Genomic DNA, 19516 nt, shown 5'->3' on the forward strand with positions numbered 1-19516 from the left:
TCATGTCTGTGAGTATAACAGAACTTATTTAGCAGACGAAACCCAGAGGACAAACCATTCAGACTTTTTGTTTTTTTGAGGTCACTCTCTTTTCAATGGGTTTTCATTGGGAATCCAGATTTCTAAAGGGACCTTCTTGCAGTTCCTATCGCTTCCACTGGATGTCAACAGTCTTTAGAAATTGGTTGAGGTTATTCCTTTGTGTAATGAAGAAGTATGGCCATCTTGAACGAGGGTCACTTCAAGTGTACTATTAGATAGAGGCGCGTGACCAGAAAGCTAGCTACAGTTTGTTTTCCTCCTGTATTGAACACAGATCATCCCATCTTCAATTTTAATCGATTATTTACGCAAAAAAATACCTAAAGTTGTATTACAAAAGTAGTTTGAAATGTTTTGGCAGTTTACAGGTAACTTTTGAGATATTTTATAGTCACGTTGCGCAAGTTGGAACCAGTGTTTTTCTGGATCAAACGCGCCAAATAAATGGATATTTTGGAAATATATCGATGGAATTAATCAAACAAAAGGACCGTTTGTGATGTTTATGGGACATATTGGAGTGCCAACAAAAGAAGCTTGTCATATTTAAGGCATAAATTATATTTTTATTTCTGCGTTTTGTGTCGCGCCTGCAGGGTTGAAATATGGTTTCTCTCTTTGTTTACGGAGGTGCTATCCTCAGATAATAGCATCGTTTGCTTTCGCCGAAAAGCCTTTTTGAAATCTGACATCCTGGCTGGATTCACAACAAGTGTAGCTTTAATTTGCTATCTTGCATGTGTGATTTAATGAATGTTCGATTTTTATAGTAATTTATTTGAATTTGGCGCTCTGCATTTTCCCTGGCTTTTGGCCAGGTGGGATGCCCACATATCCTAGAAAGGTATTTTTATTTTTTTGTACCTTTTAGGGATAGGGGGCAGCATTTTCACTTTGGATGAATTGCGTGCCCATAGTGAACTGCCTCCTACTCTGTCCAAGATGCTAATATATGCATATTATAATATTATATTATTATATTATTACTATTGGATAGAAAACACTCTGAAGTTTCTAAAACTGTTAGAATTATGTCTGTGAGTATAACAGAACTCATAGGGCAGGCAAACTTCCAAACAGGAAGTGGAAATTCTGGGGCTGTTTGGTCAACTCATCGCCTATTCACATCCAAATAAGATATGGATCTGTTCGCACTTCCTACGCCTTCCACTAGATGTCAATAGTCAGTAGAACGTGGAATGAAGCATCTAGTGTGATGTGGGACCGGATGGCAGCTATTTGAGTCACTAGTCTGGCAGAATGCCAGTTCCTGGTTACGCGCAGTAGTCATTATGTCGCCTTGCGTTCCATTACTCTGTAGACAAAACGAATGCTCCGGTTGGAACGATATTGGATATATATGATAATAGCATCCTGAAGATTGATTCTCTACTTAGTTTGAGCAGTTTATCCGACCTGGAATATAACTTTTTGAAGTTTTCGTCCGAGTTCGCCTGGACAAGCGCCAGCTTTTGGACATGTGAACTAAACCTGCTAGCAAAAGTAGCTAATTGGACACTAGTAATGGACATTATGGAACAAAACAACGATTTATTGCGGAACTAGGATTCCTTGCACTGCATTCTGATGAAAGATCATCAAAGGTAAGGGAATATTTATGATGTAATTTCGTATTTCTGTTGACTCCAACATGGCGGAGAAATATGTTTATTTCAGATTATTGCATGGTATGCTTTTTTCGTAACACTTTTAAAAAATCTGACACAGCGGTTTCATTAAGAACCAGTGTATCTTTAATTATATGTAAAACATGTATCTTTCATCAAAGTTTATGATGAGTATTTCTGTTATCTGACGTAGCTCTCTAATTACTCCGGATATTTTGGAGGCATTTCTGAACATGGCGCCAATGTAAACCGAGATTTGTGGATATAAATATGCATATTATCGAACAAAACATAAATGTATTGTGTAACATGATGTCATATGAGTGTCATCTGATTAAGATTATCAAAGGTTAGTGATTAATTCTATCTCTAATTCAGCGTTTGTGACTATCTTTGGCTGGGAAAAATGTGGTGGTGATCTAACATAAATCTATGTTGTGTTTTCGCTGTAAAACATAAAAATCAGACACGATGGGTAGATTAACAAGATGTTTATCTTTAATTTGCTGTATTGGACTTGTTAATGTGTGAAAGTGTTAAGAAGTGTGGCTTGGCGAGTCATATTTTGGAGGACGCATGACCCGACCTTCGCCTCTCCCGAGCCCGTTGGGGAGTTGCAGCGATGAGACAAGATGGTAGTCACAAAATTGGGGACACAAAGTGGATAAAAATAAATACAAATTAAATCAAATGTTTGTATGTGTTCGTTAGTATTTAGCTAGCATTTGCTTTGGGATTTACATGTACTTGTTATACCACAAGGTCGGTATGAAGGTATAACAATCTGGATACCACCCCAGCCTAGCATGTGCACAAACACACACACACACACACACACACACACACACACACACACACACACACTCCCTCAAAGTCAAATGCATACATCTCCCATATCCCCATGATATTGACAAATAACTCCCATCCCATGATAAATTACGTGCTTTTCACGCAAACAGTGATCAATACTGAAAGGTTTGCGCTCAGGGAAACTATCAGAATTCCATCATTCGTTCATGATAGAAAATGACCTTATAAATTAGTCATGGCACCCCTTCTATATTTATAAAAGCCCATCGATCCCACCCAGACAGTGCTATCACACCTTCTGACTCATTCTCCCTCTCTCTACACCTACCTCTTCCTCCCTCCCTTTCCCTTGTTGCTCCTCTCCTCCCCACCTACTGTTACTAGACTCAAGCAACCACTGTTTTTCCCAGCTAGCTCTGTCACTTTGTTTAATTTTTTTCCCTCCCTCTCTCCCTTTTTTCCTTTCCTCTAACCACCACTGCCTGCCTGCCTTCCCAGCTTTTGTCTCCTCAGCGCTATAGGGATGCTACACCAGCACCCGCCCTCTATTTCTCTCCCTCTGCTCACTAGACTGTCTCATTCATGCAGGCTTTTCAACGCTACCTTGAATTAGCTCAGGGCATCCCCTGGGGTGGGGGGACGCTAAGGTGAAGTACAAAATGTCTCTAGGCTAGCCGTTAGCTACTTTCACTCACTCACTCATACAGTAGACTCATTCATGAAGTGTCCGATTTATATTTTAACTGATGTTGTTTTCTTAGAGACGCTTCATGTAAAAGTTGTGATCCAAAGATCAGAAGGCCTGAATGTACTCATATGAATTCACATTGTGGCTTAAATAAGCTGAGACTGAGAATATGATGCTAGCAATGACACAGAGTGAGTAGGAAGAAATGCATGTGAAGCAAAGGAGAGAGGCGGAGGGAAGGATAGAGAGAGGTGACAATGCTGTAAATATGTTTGTGTGCCCGAACACGCTTCTGTGTGAGTGTGTGCACATGTTGCAGTGTAACAGAACACCGGCCATGCCCAAGCCCGCTGGCTGTGTTGGTGTTTAGCTGTGGTGGTGGCTGAGGTCCAGCATGCAGGAGTCATTCTCCATATCCTTCAGTCCAGTCAGGACAGCCACACAGTCTGTGCCCTGTACTGTCCCCTGCAGCCACATCACAAACGACAAACTGCCAGAAAACATACTGCACTATGACTGCTACACATACACACACTGTCAATAACCCTTGGCAGACGGTATAATTGTCGTACACCCACCATCACAGCAGACTAGCTGGCTATAGGCACCATATAACAAAAGCTAAATGTTAACTTCACCACCATCACAGGCTAAGACACACCGAGCAGCAGATTCTCTCGATTCTATATGTCAGGGGTACTCAAGTACTATTTGGGAAGGTCCAGTCACACACATTTCCAAGGTGACATAATGGGATAATGTAATTTATCTGCATAGTAACAAACCCCCACCTCGCAACTCTTGTTGGCAAAGAGAAAATGTTGCAGTTTTAAAGCTAACTCCCCACAATTCTACATATTTTGCATGGGGATGTTTTTGTTGTTGTTGTTGCAGTTTTAAAGCTAATTTCCTGCAATTCTATGCATTTTTCCATATCTTATGTGTGTTCATATGACACCAGGGGTCAAAGCCCAACCTGCGATCCGTATTGACCCTGTTCTGGGTCCGGATTCGGTCTGCGGACCACCAGTTGAGTATGGAGGCTATATGTATTGCGATTCGATACTGTGATTTTATTGTGATTCAATGTTTCAAACATATCGCTCACCATATGTCTAATTGGCTCCGTATTTAAAAAGAAGATATTTTGAGATGTTGTCAAAATGATATCGTCAAAAATGATTTCCCGATATGTAACTTTGCCCCCATCACTACATAGAAGCCACATACATACATGAAGCCATAGAACAAACCATATAAATAGGCCAAGCCATATGTACCCATTAGAATGATTCCATATTGTGTAACCTTTATTTAACTAGGCAAGTCAGTTAATTAAGAACAAATTATTATTTCCAATGATGGTCTACCAGGGAACAGTGGGTTAACTGCCTTGTTCAGGGGCAGAATGACAGATTTTTACCTTGTCAGCTCAGGGATTCGATCCAGCAAGCTTTTGGTTACTGGCCCAAAGCTCTAACCACTAGGCTACCTGCCACCCCATATTAACCGGGTCATATATACAAGCCATATAGAGTGCATAAGCCATATGAATAACCCATATGAATATCAATATGCCCCAGATCTTCACTCCTCACCTTCATGGCCCATTTTGACGGTGTCCTCATTGGAGTTGTTGTTGTAGATGAGTACGGCGGAGGCGTTGAAAGCGGAGGCTTTGAGGATCTTCTCTTTGAAGGTGCAGTTGCCGCGCTGCAGCAGGGCCACCCAGTGCCCTGTCCGGGGGGGCACCACGAAGCGAGTGTGGGGGTCGCAGCCCTGGCGGTCCACCACTGGACAGAGGGAAGGAGAGGGGTGGAGTGTTAGGAACCTTAGCAGGCTGTAGAAAAAGGTGAGTGGTGTCAGTGTTTATTTTATTTTTTATTTTATTTCACCTTTATTTAACCAGGTAGGCCAGTTGAGAACAAGTTCTCATTTACAACTGCAACCTGGCCAATATTAAGCAAGTTTATTTGAAGGTCTGCTGATAAACTACTTATAACTCATTAATATGTCATTTAGTAATCAAATAAAGTAATTGTAAATCAAGAGTTAACGCATGGAATGAGTGTGGGGTCCACCCCTGCACTTTACACAGCATTGATAACAGATAACAGATAACAAAGAAATCCATTTTAAAAGAAAACATATGAAGAAAAAAATTAAATAAAACTGTTGCAGATTCTGACATTTGGACTGGTTAGAATCCACATACACACACAAATGTACAACCACAAGGACACACACAGCTCAGTCTCTGTGAGCTGCTTAACCTTTATCAGTGTATAAAGCAGTTTAAACTGCACACAGCTGCCTATGGATAGCAGCCAATGGCTCATATTTCAGTCTAACTATGTAACCCAGTTTAATGCCCTTTTAACAAATCCACAACCAGGAAATCCAGTGCCATATAATGGACCACTAAAGTCCAAGTCACGGATAGAGCAATGACCGAGATGTTTCACCGCATGTATACATCTGAAGCATCCGGTTGGCATTTCCAATCACCACCAAACATGGTGATGAGAGGAAGATAAGTGGGAGACAATCTCAATACAGTTCCCAAAACTAGAATCTGTTAAGAACAGAGTCGACTAAGTTTGGTAGAATTGACCCTTTGCAAAACAAAAAAAAAGAATAATTGTTGTTTAAAAGGAGTGCAAGGTCGAATTGAGTTATTGCACATGCACACTTCACAGAGCGGGCTCTCCCTAACGGAAATACGCAAATACATGCTAGAACGCACCTATAGGATCTCGCAAGCTGTGCCCACCTCCTTGTTTGTTCTGCCCACTATGCTTCACTTGTTCCCACTGGAAACGATAGGCCGTGGTCTATCTTGGGATTGTTATAAAAAATCTTTGGCTAAGAACTGCATGGAGTGAATACTGAGAAGACACAAAAGAAAAAAAGGTTACACTGAATTACAGTGCCTTGCGAAAGTATTCGGCCCCCTTGAACTTTGCGACCTTTTGTCACATTTCAGGCTTCAAACATAAAGATATAAAACTGTATTTTTTTGTGAAGAATCAACAACAAGTGGGACACAATCATGAAGTGGAACGACATTTATTGGATATTTCAAACTTTTTTAACAAATCAAAAACTGAAAAATTGGGCGTGAGGTGGGAGACTCTGTCCATAGGACAACAATCAGTTGTATATTGCACAAATCTGGCCTTTATGGAAGAGTGGCAAGAAGAAAGCCATTTCTTAAAGATATCCATAAAAAGTGTTGTTTAAAGTTTGCCACAAGCCACCTGGGAGACACACCAAACATGTGGAAGAAGGTGCTCTGGTCAGATGAAACCAAAATTGAACTTTTTGGCAACAATGCAAAACGTTATGTTTGGCGTAAAAGCAACACAGCTCATCACCCTGAACACACCATCCCCACTGTCAAACATGGTGGTGGCAGCATCATGGTTTGGGCCTGCTTTTCTTCAGCAGGGACAGGGAAGATGGTTAAAATTGATGGGAAGATGGATGGAGCCAAATACAGGACCATTCTGGAAGAAAACCTGATGGAGTCTGCAAAAGACCTGAGACTGGGACAGAGATTTGTCTTCCAACAAGACAATGATCCAAAACATAAAGCAAAATCTACAATGGAATGGTTCAAAAATAAACATATCCAGGTGTTAGAATGGCCAAGTCAAAGTCCAGACCTGAATCCAATCGAGAATCTGTGGAAAGAACTGAAAACTGCTGTTCACAAATGCTCTCCATCCAACCTCACTGAGCTCGAGCTGTTTTGCAAGGAGGAATGGGAAAAAATTTCAGTCTCTCGATGTGCAAAACTGATAGAGACATACCCCAAGCGACTTACAGCTGTAATCGCAGCAAAAGGTGGCGCTACAAAGTATTAACTTAAGGGGGCTGAATAATTTTGCACGACCATCAGGCTCATGTTGTGTACTAGCCATGCCCTGCTAACCAGTGGATGGCAAAGCTCTTCATTTCAGCAGGAAACCCATGACAAAACATGCTAAGTGCATCTGAAATGGCACCCTGTTCCTTATATAGTTTACTTCTTTTAACATATAGTGCAATACTTTGTGTCAAAAAAATTGCACCCTATATAGTGCACATTTTTTTAGTTTTAAAATAAGGTATGATACTTTTGACAAGGGCCTGCATAGGGCTCTGGTCAAAGGTAGTACACTATAATAATGGGGAGTAGAGTGCCAATTCGGGTAAATAATGTGTAACACGGATGAGTCCCTGTGCATAAGGTCAATCGACCAAATAAACAGGCCAGTCCAAATGTCAGGCTGGTTTAAAGTTAACTACTTTGCGGATATGAAACAGACAGACAATCACAATATCAGTCAAAAATATAAAATTCCCAGTTTTTGCGTCAAAACCAACTTTATAAGAGGTTTTAAAAATAGGTTCTATCTGACTGTAAATTCCATGATGGCATTGTTGGCAGAATAGATGGGTGCAGTTCAATGTATGATTAATATAATTCACCAATACATTTCTTGGTAGTCCAAAAGATATTGCCATCAGGTTGTAAATTATAGCTGGCCTGGTACATTGTTTGCTTCCTCCACCCTTTCGGGATACACGGTTTCAGTTTCAATGACTCAATATTTTGAACAGAAACTGACAGCTGTAACTAAGGCTGGGAATGTCAATACAATCAAACTAGCAAGGGCAATGATCAAACACAAGGCCTGGGGGCCGAATAGGACACACAAGCAAGTATAAATGAGTCTACAGTTGAATCATCTACTTTATGAAATTACAGCCTGATAGGGAAAGGGGGATACCTAGTCAGTTGTCCAACTGAATGTATTTAACTGAAATGTGTCTTCCGCATTTAACCCAACCCCTCTGAATCAGATGCGCTCGCGGCGGTAAATCAAACTTCAATTGGGCTGCTTTCGTGAATGCCGTTTACAGCCGAGGGAATGTGTGATAGAAAAATGACATATTTACCTGATTTGTTTGAGTACAGCGCCCTTAACCACTGCGCCACCCGGGAGGCGACTACAATACATTTTGGGTGCACCATACAGCAATGCTGCATTCAACCGCACCGGTGATTCATGCAGCGCAATTTTTAAAAAACATGTTAAAGTTTAAATGTTACAACAAATCTATAGCTACATTTGTTATTTGGAGGTATTAAATACTTTTTTTATTCGGGTCGCAGCATTTTATGCACATCTGCAAGCATAGCAGCAAAGGCTGGTATAATATTATGTATATCTTCTTTAGTTTTAATATGTTAAAATGCTACATACAGCATCTTATGTACATAATTGTCATGTATTGTCATGTTGTGTCTTTCTGTCCTTTCCTTTCACCCTGTCTCCCTCTGCTGGTCGTATTAGGTTACCTTTTCTCCCCCGCTTTCCCCCAGCTGTTCCTTGTCTCCTCTGACTACCTCATCCACCCCTTTTTCCCACCTGTTCCCTTTTTCCCTCTGATTAGGTCCCTATATCTCTCTCTGTTTTTGTTCCTGTCCTTGTCGGATTCTTGTTTGTTGTGTTTCATGCCTGAACCAGACTATCGTCATGTTTGCTGTAACCTTGTCCTGTCCTGTCGGAATCTGCCGGTCTATCTGAGCCTACCTATGTTTGGTTATTAAAGAAGCTCTGTTTAAGTTAATTCGCTTTTGGGTCCTCATTCACTCACCATAACAGAAGAATCCGACCAAGAATGGACCCAGCGACTTCGGATCCTCTCCACTCAGCCGTCGGGATCCAGGGAGCGATGCTAGGCAGACACGAGCAGGAATTGTCTGCTGCTCGACATGCCGTTGAGACCCTGGCCACCCAAGTCTCCAACCTCACAGAACAGGTTCACCATCTCCGCCTCGATCCACCGGCCACTTCCAGGGCTTTCGAATCTCCGGAGCCCAGAATCAATAACCCGCCGTGTTACTCTGGGGAGCCCACTGAATGCCGCTCGTTCCTCACCCAGTGTGATATTGTGTTTTCTCTCCAGCCCAACACTTACGCCAGGAGCACTGCTCGTGTCGCCTACGTCATATCTCTCCTTACTGGACGGGCTCGTGAGTGGGGCACGGCAATCTGGGAGGCAAGGGCTGAGTGTACTAACCAGTATCAGGACTTTAAGGAGGAGATGATACGGGTTTTTGATCGATCTGTTTTTGGGGAGGAGGCTTCCAGGGCCCTGTCTTCCCTATGTCAAGGCAATCGATCCATAACAGACTACTCTATTGAGTTTCGCACTCTTGCTGCCTCCAGTGGCTGGAACGAGCCGGCCTTGCTCGCTCGTCTTCTGGAGGGGCTCCGCGCAGAGGTAAAGGATGAGATTCTCTCCCGGGAGGTTCCTTCCAGCGTGGATTCCTTGATTGAACTCGCTATTCGCATTGAGCGACGGGTTGATCTTCGTCACCGAGCTCGTGGAAAGGAGCGCGCGCTCTCCGTTGCTCCCCTCTCCGCATCACTACCATCTTCCTCTGCCGGCTCGGGAGCTGAGCCTATGCAGCTGGGAGGTATCCGCATCTCGACTAAGGAGAGGGAACGGAGAATCACCAACCGCCTCTGTCTCTATTGCGGTTCTGCTGGTCATTTTGTCACTTCATGTCCAGTAAAAGCCAGAGCTCATCAGTAAGCGGAGGGCTACTGGTGAGCGCTACTACTCCTGTCTCTCCTTCAAGATCCTGCACTACCTTGTCGGTCCATCTACGCTGGACCGGTTCGTCAGCTTCCTGCAGTGCCTTAATAGACTCTGGGGCGGAGGGCTGTTTTATGGACGAGACCTGGGCTCGGGAACATGACATTCCTCTCAGACAGTTAAGGGAGTCCACGGCCTTGTTCGCCCTGGATGGTAGTCCTCTCCCCAGGATTCAGCGTGAGACGCTACCTTTAACCCTCACTGTTTCTGGTAATCATAGCGAAACCATTTCTTTTTTAATTTTTCGTTCACCTTTTACACCTGTTGTTTTGGGCCATCCCTGGCTAGTTTGTCATAATCCTTCCATTAATTGGTCTAGTAATTCTATCCTCTCCTGGAACGTCTCTTGTCATGTGAAATGTTTAATGTCTGCTATCCCTCCTGTTTCCTCTGTCTCTTCTTCACAGGAGGAGCCTGGTGATTTGACAGGGGTGCCGGAGGAATATCACGATCTGCGCACGGTGTTCAGTCGGTCCAGGGCCACCTCTCTTCCTCCACACCGGTCGTATGATTGTAGTATTGATCTCCTTCCGGGAACCACTCCCCCCCGGGGTAGACTATACTCTCTGTCGGCTCCCGAACGTAAGGCTCTCGAGGATTATTTGTCTGTAGCTCTTGACGCCGGTACCATAGTCCCCTCCTCCTCTCCCGCCGGAGCGGGGTTTTTTTTTGTCAAGAAGAAGGACGGGTCTCTGCGCCCCTGCATAGATTATCGAGGGCTGAATGACATAACAGTGAAGAATCGTTATCCGCTTCCTCTTATGTCTTCAGCCTTCGAGATCCTGCAGGGAGCCAGGTTTTTCACTAAGTTGGACCTTCGTAACGCTTACCATCTCGTGCGCATCAGGGAGGGGGACGAGTGGAAGACGGCGTTTAACACTCCGTTAGGGCACTTTGAATACCGGGTTCTTCCTTTCGGCCTCGCTAACGCCCCAGCTGTCTTTCAGGCATTAGTCAATGATGTCCTGAGAGACATGCTGAACATCTTTGTTTTCGTTTACCTTGACGATATCCTGATTTTTTCACCGTCACTCCAGATTCATGTTCAGCACGTTCGACGTGTCCTCCAGCGCCTTTTAGAGAATTGTCTTTTTGTGAAGGCTGAGAAGTGCACTTTTCATGCCTCCTCCGTCACATTTCTCGGTTCTGTTATTTCCGCTGAAGGCATTAAGATGGATCCCGCTAAGGTCCAAGCTGTCATTGATTGGCCCGCCCCTAAGTCACGCATCGAGCTGCAGCGCTTTCTCGGCTTCGCGAACTTCTATCGTCGTTTCATCCGTAATTTCGGTCAGGTGGCAGCTCCTCTCACAGCCCTTACTTCTGTCAAGACGTGCTTTAAGTGGTCCGTTTCCGCCCAGGGAGCTTTTGATCTCCTCAAGAATCGTTTTACATCCGCTCCTATCCTTGTTACACCTGACGTCTCTAGACAGTTCGTTGTCGAGGTTGACGCGTCAGAGGTGGGCGTGGGAGCCATTCTTTCTCAGCGCTCCCTCTCTGACGACAAGGTCCACCCATGCGCGTATTTTTCTCATCGCCTGTCGCCGTCGGAACGTAACTATGATGTGGGAAACCGCGAACTGCTCGCCATCCGGTTAGCCCTAGGCGAATGGCGACAGTGGTTGGAGGGGGCGACCGTTCCTTTTGTCGTTTGGACTGACCATAGGAACCTTGAGTACATCCGTTCTGCCAAACGACTTAATGCGCGTCAGGCGCGTTGGGCGCTGTTTTTCGCTCGTTTCGAGTTCGTGATTTCTTATCGTCCGGGCTCTAAGAACACCAAGCCTGATGCTTTATCTCGTCTCTTCAGTTCTTCAGTAGCCTCCACTGACCCCGAGGGGATTCTCCCTGAGGGGCGTGTTGTCGGGTTGACTGTCTGGGGAATTGAGAGGCAGGTAAAGCAAGCGCTCACTCACACTCCGTCGCCGCGCGCTTGTCCTAGGAACCTTCTTTTCGTTCCCGTTCCTACTCGTCTGGCCGTTCTTCAGTGGGCTCACTCTGCCAAGTTAGCCGGCCACCCTGGCGTTCGGGGTACGCTTGCTTCCATTCGCCAGCGTTTTTGGTGGCCCACCCGGGAGCATGACACGCGTCGTTTCGTGGCTGCTTGTTCGGTCTGCGCGCAGACTAAGTCCGGTAACCCTCCTCCTGCCGGCCGTCTCAGGCCGCTTCCCATTCCCTCTCGACCGTGGTCTCACATCGCCTTAGATTTTGTCACCAGACTGCCTTCGTCAGCGGGGAAGACTGTTATTCTTACGGTTGTCGATAGGTTCTCTAAGGCGGCTCATTTCATTCCCCTTGCTAAGCTTCCTTCTGCTAAAGAGACGGCACAAATCATCATCGAGAATGTTTTCAGAATTCATGGCCTTCCGTCAGACGTCGTTTCGGACAGAGGTCCGCAATTCACGTCTCAATTTTGGAGGGAGTTTTGCCGTTTGATTGGGGCTTCCGTCAGTCTCTCTTCCGGCTTTCACCCCCAGTCTAACGGTCAAGCAGAACGGGCCAATCAGACTATTGGTCGCATCTTACGCAGTCTTTCTTTTCGCAACCCTGCGTCTTGGTCAGAACAGCTCCCCTGGGCAGAATACGCCCACAACTCGCTTCCTTCGTCTGCGACCGGGCTATCTCCTTTTCAGAGTAGCCTCGGGTACCAGCCTCCGCTGTTCTCATCTCAGTTCGCCGAGTCCAGCGTCCCCTCCGCTCAGGCTTTTGTCCAACGTTGCGAGCGCACCTGGAAGAGGGTCAGGTCTGCACTTTGCCGTTATAGGACGCAGACTGTGAGGGCTGCTAATAAGCGTAGAACTAAGAGTCCTAGATATTGTCGCGGTCAGAGAGTTTGGCTCTCCACTCAGAACCTTCCCCTTAAGACGGCTTCTCGCAAGTTGACCCCGCGGTTCATTGGTCCGTTCCGTATTTCTCGGGTCATTAATCCTGTCGCAGTTCGACTTCTTCTTCCGCGATACCTTCGTCGCGTCCACCCGGTCTTCCATGTCTCCTGTATCAAGCCCGTTCTTCGCGCCCCCGCTCGTCTTCCCCCCCCCCCCCCATCCTTGTCGAGGGCGCACCCATCTACAGGGTCCGCAGGATTTTGGACATGCGTCCTCGGGGCCGTGGTCACCAGTACCTCGTAGATTGGGAGGGGTACGGTCCTGAGGAGAGGAGTTGGGTTCCCTCTCGGGACGTGCTGGACCGTGCGCTGATCGAGGATTTCCTCCGTTGCCGCCAGGTTTCCTCCTCGAGTGCGCCAGGAGGCGCTCGGTGAGTGGGGGGGTACTGTCATGTATTGTCATGTTGTGTCTTTCTGTCCTTTCCTTTCACCCTGTCTCCCTCTGCTGGTCGTATTAGGTTACCTTTTCTCCCCCGCTTTCCCCCAGCTGTTCCTTGTCTCCTCTGACTACCTCATCCACCCCTTTTTCCCACCTGTTCCCTTTTTCCCTCTGATTAGGTCCCTATATCTCTCTCTGTTTTTGTTCCTGTCCTTGTCGGATTCTTGTTTGTTGTGTTTCATGCCTGAACCAGACTATCGTCATGTTTGCTGTAACCTTGTCCTGTCCTGTCGGAATCTGCCGGTCTATCTGAGCCTACCTATGTTTGGTTATTAAAGAAGCTCTGTTTAAGTTAATTCGCTTTTGGGTCCTCATTCACTCACCATAACAATAATTGGACATTATAAAATGACCATATTTTTTCTAATAAAACAATGGCCAGTTTGGGTCGCAGTTGCATGTTTTTTAGTGTAAAAACAAATAGGCCATGTCTGGCCCGCAAATTTGTTGTGTATTTTTAATATGGCTCGTGCACTGATTGAGTTGGACACCCCTGGGCTAGCGTATCTGTTTACGTAGCTAGCTATTTATTTAGCAAGCTAAAAACAAGGAGCCTAACCAAAGACACTTATAGCTAAGAATATGTTGATGATGAAGTGAACATGACCTTCCTCATGCAAGATCAATATGTGAAATCTGAATCAACTCAAATCATGATTGATTATATAAAACTCATTGAGATATTGTAAAAGGACGACGATATGGTTTATTATATTTACATCATCAAGGTTGTGTGAAGAATGACATTGATAAAAAGGGAAAATGCTGCACAGTCTTTTCCATTGACTGTGCGTTTTATATGGATTAGATCACAAATCCATTTAGGGTGGTTTTGGCGATTTGACTTCTATTGTCCGGCCAGTGCCCTTGACCTACCTTGAGGGTTTACACCCTGTAGTGTCATCTAACCTCCCTCTCTCTTCTCTGCCTTAATACTTCAAAGGCACATGAACACCCAAAAGCTCTTTCCTGGAATTTGGCCCAGATAAAACTCAACATCATTTGTATTCTTTATTTTTTTCAAGGAAGGAGAGTGCCAAAAAAAAAGAAAAGCTAAGAGTCATCGTTTAAAAAAAAGAGACAATGCAATTTGCGGCAAATGTCCCCTCCCCTCTTCATTGCTCCATGGTCTAATTCGAATTGCCTGCTTCCGACCCTGTCTGGGAAAGTGAGGAAGGAAATGCACACAGATGGGAATGCAATCTTAATAAGCCGCCTTCCAGGTGAATCGTGGCAGATTAATTTCAGCCACTATCGTTGTGGTGTCAGCAATATCCCGTTCCTGAACATTTATGAGAGTACCAGTAGCAAACATTCAAGGGAAAATGGCTTTACAGCACAGGTTCTCATAGTGCTCCAATCATTTGCACATATTGATTGAGCCCGGTTTTTAGCTACATTTGATGGTTTTGGCGCCTAGTAGTGACAGTTCAGGTCTGCCTTAGATGCATTGGAATTGGTAGTTGGGGCATGCTCATGCACATACCCACCCACAAACAATGGTCCATACTGTATCTATTTCAGGGCTGACATTGGATGGCTAAGCCACCCTGACTCTGAAAATGATGAAGTGGGCCTACTGTTGGGAGAGATACAGGAAGCACAGTATTCCGTCTCATATGAGGCGATGGGATCAAATCAAAAGGCTTGCAATATGACCCAGTAAAGCTGTAAGTAAAGCGCTATGCGCACACACACAAATGTTGGGCAATACTGGCCTGAAAGCAATGCACACAGTATGACAAAAATCCCAGAAGCTTTTTTGCCATCAACACTCATTAGATTGGTAGACAGTAATTAAGGGTCACTGACAGTTTGTTTTAATCGTCGTCGACATTCTAAAGTTGGGCTATAGTCGAAAGATGTGAATTGAACACCCACACCACATGATAAGCAGAGTATTTGTGACCCGTTTCAGGAAGCTAGGCGTATGTCGACTTCATAGGAGAGGCATTTGAACACATTTTATTAATAAAAAAAATGCCTTCTTTAACATGTGAACTTTCATGTACCTTAATAACAAACTTGTATGCCATCTGTAAATACATATACTGTACAATTGTTCAATTACAAGCTTAATTTGTTTAGCCACAGAAAAAGGCAGGAACCTTCTCGCTAGCCATGACTGGATGAGATAATGGATGGGCTGAACATGCTGAGAGATTAGTTTGGATTGGTCTGCCATGTAGCATGCTCCTGTCTATAACAAAAGCTGCTCAGTATACATAGGCAATCCTTGCTACCGCAGCATTTTTTAAAGATATAACATTAGCCATGGAGAACTGCTAAAGTGTTGCTACTGCTCTCAACATTGCTGGCCAGAATTTACCAGACGTTATCTGTAAGGGGTGCGTACTGGCGGCAGAGAAGTCAGGAGAGCAAAAACTGTGTTTCCAAACAGCGGAGTTTAATAACAAAAAAAAACAACGGAAAACAGAACAATCAAATAATGGGTACATAACCTGATGCACACCAGGACAGACGTGCACAAGCACTTACAATAAACAATCACAGAGAAGGACATGAGGGGGAACAGAGGGTTAAATACACAACATGTAATTGATGGGATTGGAACCAGGTGTGATGGAAGACAAGACAAAACCAAAGGAAAATGAAAAGAGGATCAGCGATGGCTAGAAGGTAGATCGCCGAACGCCGCCCGAACAAGGAGAGGGACAAACTTCGGCGGAAGTCGTGACACTATCGACAAAGATCAGTGGGAAAAAGTTGTTGGACAACTTTCTGTACACGGTCAGTGTGAACTGGAGTGACTTGACACAATGCGGGCCAAACAAAATGTCTGCCATGAAATGTTAATCCATGTATATGGGTCAGAGTCTAGCTACATTTCTAATTTTGTCAGAAAGTCGTTTTCATTGCAAGCTTGCTGGCTCGCTAGATAACTTTACGTGTATGATCTGTGTAGTATTATTATTTGTTTCTCATAATCTACAACGCGATTTGCATTGTTAGATATAGCCTAATGTTAGCTAGCTAGCTAACATTGAACATAGATGCTTAGCTTTAGCTACCTCCAGATTCATACTACAGCATCTCATGCGTGGTGGCTAGCTATGACAATCCGTTTGTGTTGCTAGTAGTATGGGTTGGGATTATGGCTCAATGTTTAGCTACCTACATGTCTAAACAAAATACTCCACTTTGTCAGGTGATTACATGACCCATCACGTTAGCCAGGTGTGCCTGGGGGTGATTACGGCCATCTATTGTATTTCATGAACATGTCTAGACGGTAGTGACCCATCCACTTAGCTAGTTGTGGCTGTGGGGTGGTTACAGCATTTCTTTCACATTACCCATCAATTTAGACAAGTGTGTCAGGGGTGTGCCGACATGGCCATACTCGTAATTGTATCCGTAAATTGACAGTTGATAGTTGGATCGGAAAAAAAGATAGTGTTTGAATATGTCTAAATAGATGTTGGCAAAATATCTCCCTGCACATTATCACTGCAAAAAAGCTGAGGATTAGTAGCAGCGTGCGGAAGGGTGGGTGTGTCTGTGTGTCTCCTCAATTTGCAGAGGGCAGCCAAGTTTGCTGTCACTCAGTCAGAATGGGCATTAATATTTCATATGTTTTCCCTACCCTTGCCACACTTGTTAGATATTATGCACATTGATAGCAAACGTCCTCGCCATGTGATGTATCATAGTAGCAGGCAGCAGCAATCTAAACGATCAGACCGAAAACATGCAAGGAAAAGTGATCGGGAGAAATTATGAAGCGAGTGGACAGGGAAATAGAGCTTCACTCTTTCCAATCAGAGCTGCAGGATCAACGCAAGGCCCACCCTTCTCTTTACAGACAGGCAAACTAGCCAGTTTAGTTATTTAGACCACACACCCACACACGACTGCCTCAAAGACAGTACAGTATGGTTTAGAAATTGTGACTGAAACATGAGAAACATGCTTGCTGGAACAATATTTTTTTTATCTAGACACTTTCTATTTCTGATATTGCTACTATGCAAATATGCAAGTAACCATTTCACCGTACCATTTACACCTTCTGTATCCTGTGCATGTGACAAATACACTTTTAATTGATATAGTGTGTGTTTACCAGAGATGGTAATGTGAAGAACAACATGACCTGCACCAAAGTCAGACTAAGACATAGGCAAAGGACTAGATAAAGTGTATTTTTACCTGGAATTTTTCATTTCACTTGACCACTTTTAGTCTTGAAATCTTTGGTCGTTTGACACGACTCACTCTGTTTAGCACATGGCCTCACATGTGAATCCTTAAAAAGATGGGCGGGCTAAGGGTTAAAGGTTCACCCATCTTGAACGTTATATTGTTTTTGTGAAACTCTGCGTGACGTTCTATTGATTTCCTCTGTCATTTCATGTGTATCTGAGTTATTGATGTTCAAGCAGGCAGAAATCCGTCTGGTATGACGTAGCACTCTGATAGAATTGCTCTCACTACACACTGGAAGTTAATAGGAATACGACTTTTAGATTGCGAAACTGTCTATCACACATGTCAGATTTAATTTCTGGCCGATGTCATAACTCGGTAGGATGTCTTCTCTCGAATGAGCCATTGATCAAATGTTTTTGATATTCCTACCTCGAGAAATGTTTGTCTGCTAGTTCAGTCCAGGGTGCATTGCATGGTTCTGTTGCTAGAAATATTATTCGAAAGGAGATAGAAATCATATTACGCCCCGTCCATGCTGCATCACGCAGTTGCTAAGCTAATCGCCACGCAATCCCTTCTCAAAGTCAGTGTATATGTCGAGAAACAGGCACATTTTCCTCAGCTATACGATATTCTAAAGCTATACAATATTACAGATAGCAAGTTAATTATCTCACATCTCAGAAAATATTTGTACTGTTATACTTCTTGTTGACGAAATGCCTGCTAATGTTGGTTTTGGAGCTAGCGCTTAATAGACTTCCATTAACCCCTTGAAAGAGAGCGCTCCTTGTCCTAGAATCGCCCAGAATGCACCATGTGGCCCATTGACGTAGCATGGGCAACGTTGCCCATCTCCTCAAAAGTACACTGCTCCAAAAAATAAAGGGAACACTAAAATAACACATCCTAGATCTGAATTATTGAAATATTCTTATTAAATACTTTTTTCTTTACATAGTTGAATGTGCTGACAACAAAATCACACAACAATTCTCAATGGAAATGTATCAACACATGGAAGTCTGGATTTGGAGTCACACTCACAATTAAAGTGGAAAACCACACTACAGGCTGATCCAACTTTGATGTAATGTCCTTAAAACAAGTCAAAATAAGGCTCAGTAGTGTGTGTGGCCTCCACGTGCCTGTATGACCTCCCTACAACGCCTGGGCATGCTCCTGATGAGGTGGCGGATGGTCTCCTGAGGGATCTCCTACCAGACCTGGACTAAAGCATCCGCCAACTCCTGGATGATGTCCCAGATGTGCTCAATTGGATTCAGGTCTGGGGAACGGGCGGGCCAGTCCATAGCATCAATGCCTTCCTCTTGCAGGAACTGCTGACACACTCCAGCCACCTGAGGTCTAGCATTGTTTTGCATTAGGATGAACCCAGGGCCAACAGCACCAGCATATGGTCTCACAAGGGGTCTGAGGATCTCATCTCGGTCGGGCCCTCATACCACCCTCATGGAGTCTGTTTCTGACCGTTTGAGCAGACACATACACATTTGTGGCCTGCTGGAGGTCATTTTGCAGGGCTCTGGCTGTGCTCCTCCAGCTCCTCCTTGCACAAAGGCGGAGGTAGCGGTCCTGCTGCTGGGTTGTTGCCATCCTACGGCCTCCTCCACGTCTCCTGATGTACTGGCCTGTCTCCTGGTAGCGCCTCCATGCTCTGGACACTACGCTGACAGACACAGCAAACCTTCTAGCCACAGCTCGCATTGATTTGCCATCCTGGATGAGCTGCACTACCTGAGCCACTTGTGTGGGTTGTAGACTCTGTCTCATGCTACCACTAGAGTGAAAGCACCGCCAGCATTCAAAAGGGAGCAAAACATCAGCCAGGAAGCATAGGAACTGAGAAGTGGTCTGTGGTCCCCACCTGCAGAACCAGTCCTTTATTGGGGGTGTCTTGCTAATTGCCTATCATTTCCACCTGTTGTCTATTCCATTTGCACAACAGCATGTGAAATGTATTGTCAATCAGTGTTGCTTCCTAAGTGGACAGTTTGATTTCACAGAAGTGTGATTGACTTGGAGTTACATTGCGTTGTTTAAGTGTTCCCTTTATTTTTTTGAGCAGTGTATATCTGCCGTTGCGAATGTCAGACACGACTCTGTGGCACATTGATCTGCAGGTTGAACATGGTGAGATTGTAGATTCCTAAATTGATAATGCAGATTTTTTTTTT

At 44.4% G+C, this 19516-nt stretch overlaps 1 protein-coding gene across 5 annotated transcripts in view; it reads right to left on the reverse strand.

Moving 5' to 3' along the window:
- rnf130 (ring finger protein 130) overlaps positions 1 to 19516 on the reverse strand; it is a 76333-nt gene that overhangs the window by 38402 nt on the left and 18415 nt on the right. For all 5 annotated transcript variants that reach the window (XM_021584093.2, XM_021584091.2, XM_021584092.2 and 2 more), the window contains exon 3: positions 4767 to 4961. In XM_021584093.2, coding sequence (XP_021439768.1) covers positions 4767 to 4961 — 195 coding nt within the window. The remainder of the gene's footprint in view (positions 1 to 4766; positions 4962 to 19516) is intronic.

Source organism: Oncorhynchus mykiss, chromosome 31 (genome assembly GCF_013265735.2).
Source record: "Oncorhynchus mykiss isolate Arlee chromosome 31, USDA_OmykA_1.1, whole genome shotgun sequence".
NCBI classification, from domain to species: Eukaryota; Metazoa; Chordata; class Actinopteri; order Salmoniformes; family Salmonidae; genus Oncorhynchus; species Oncorhynchus mykiss.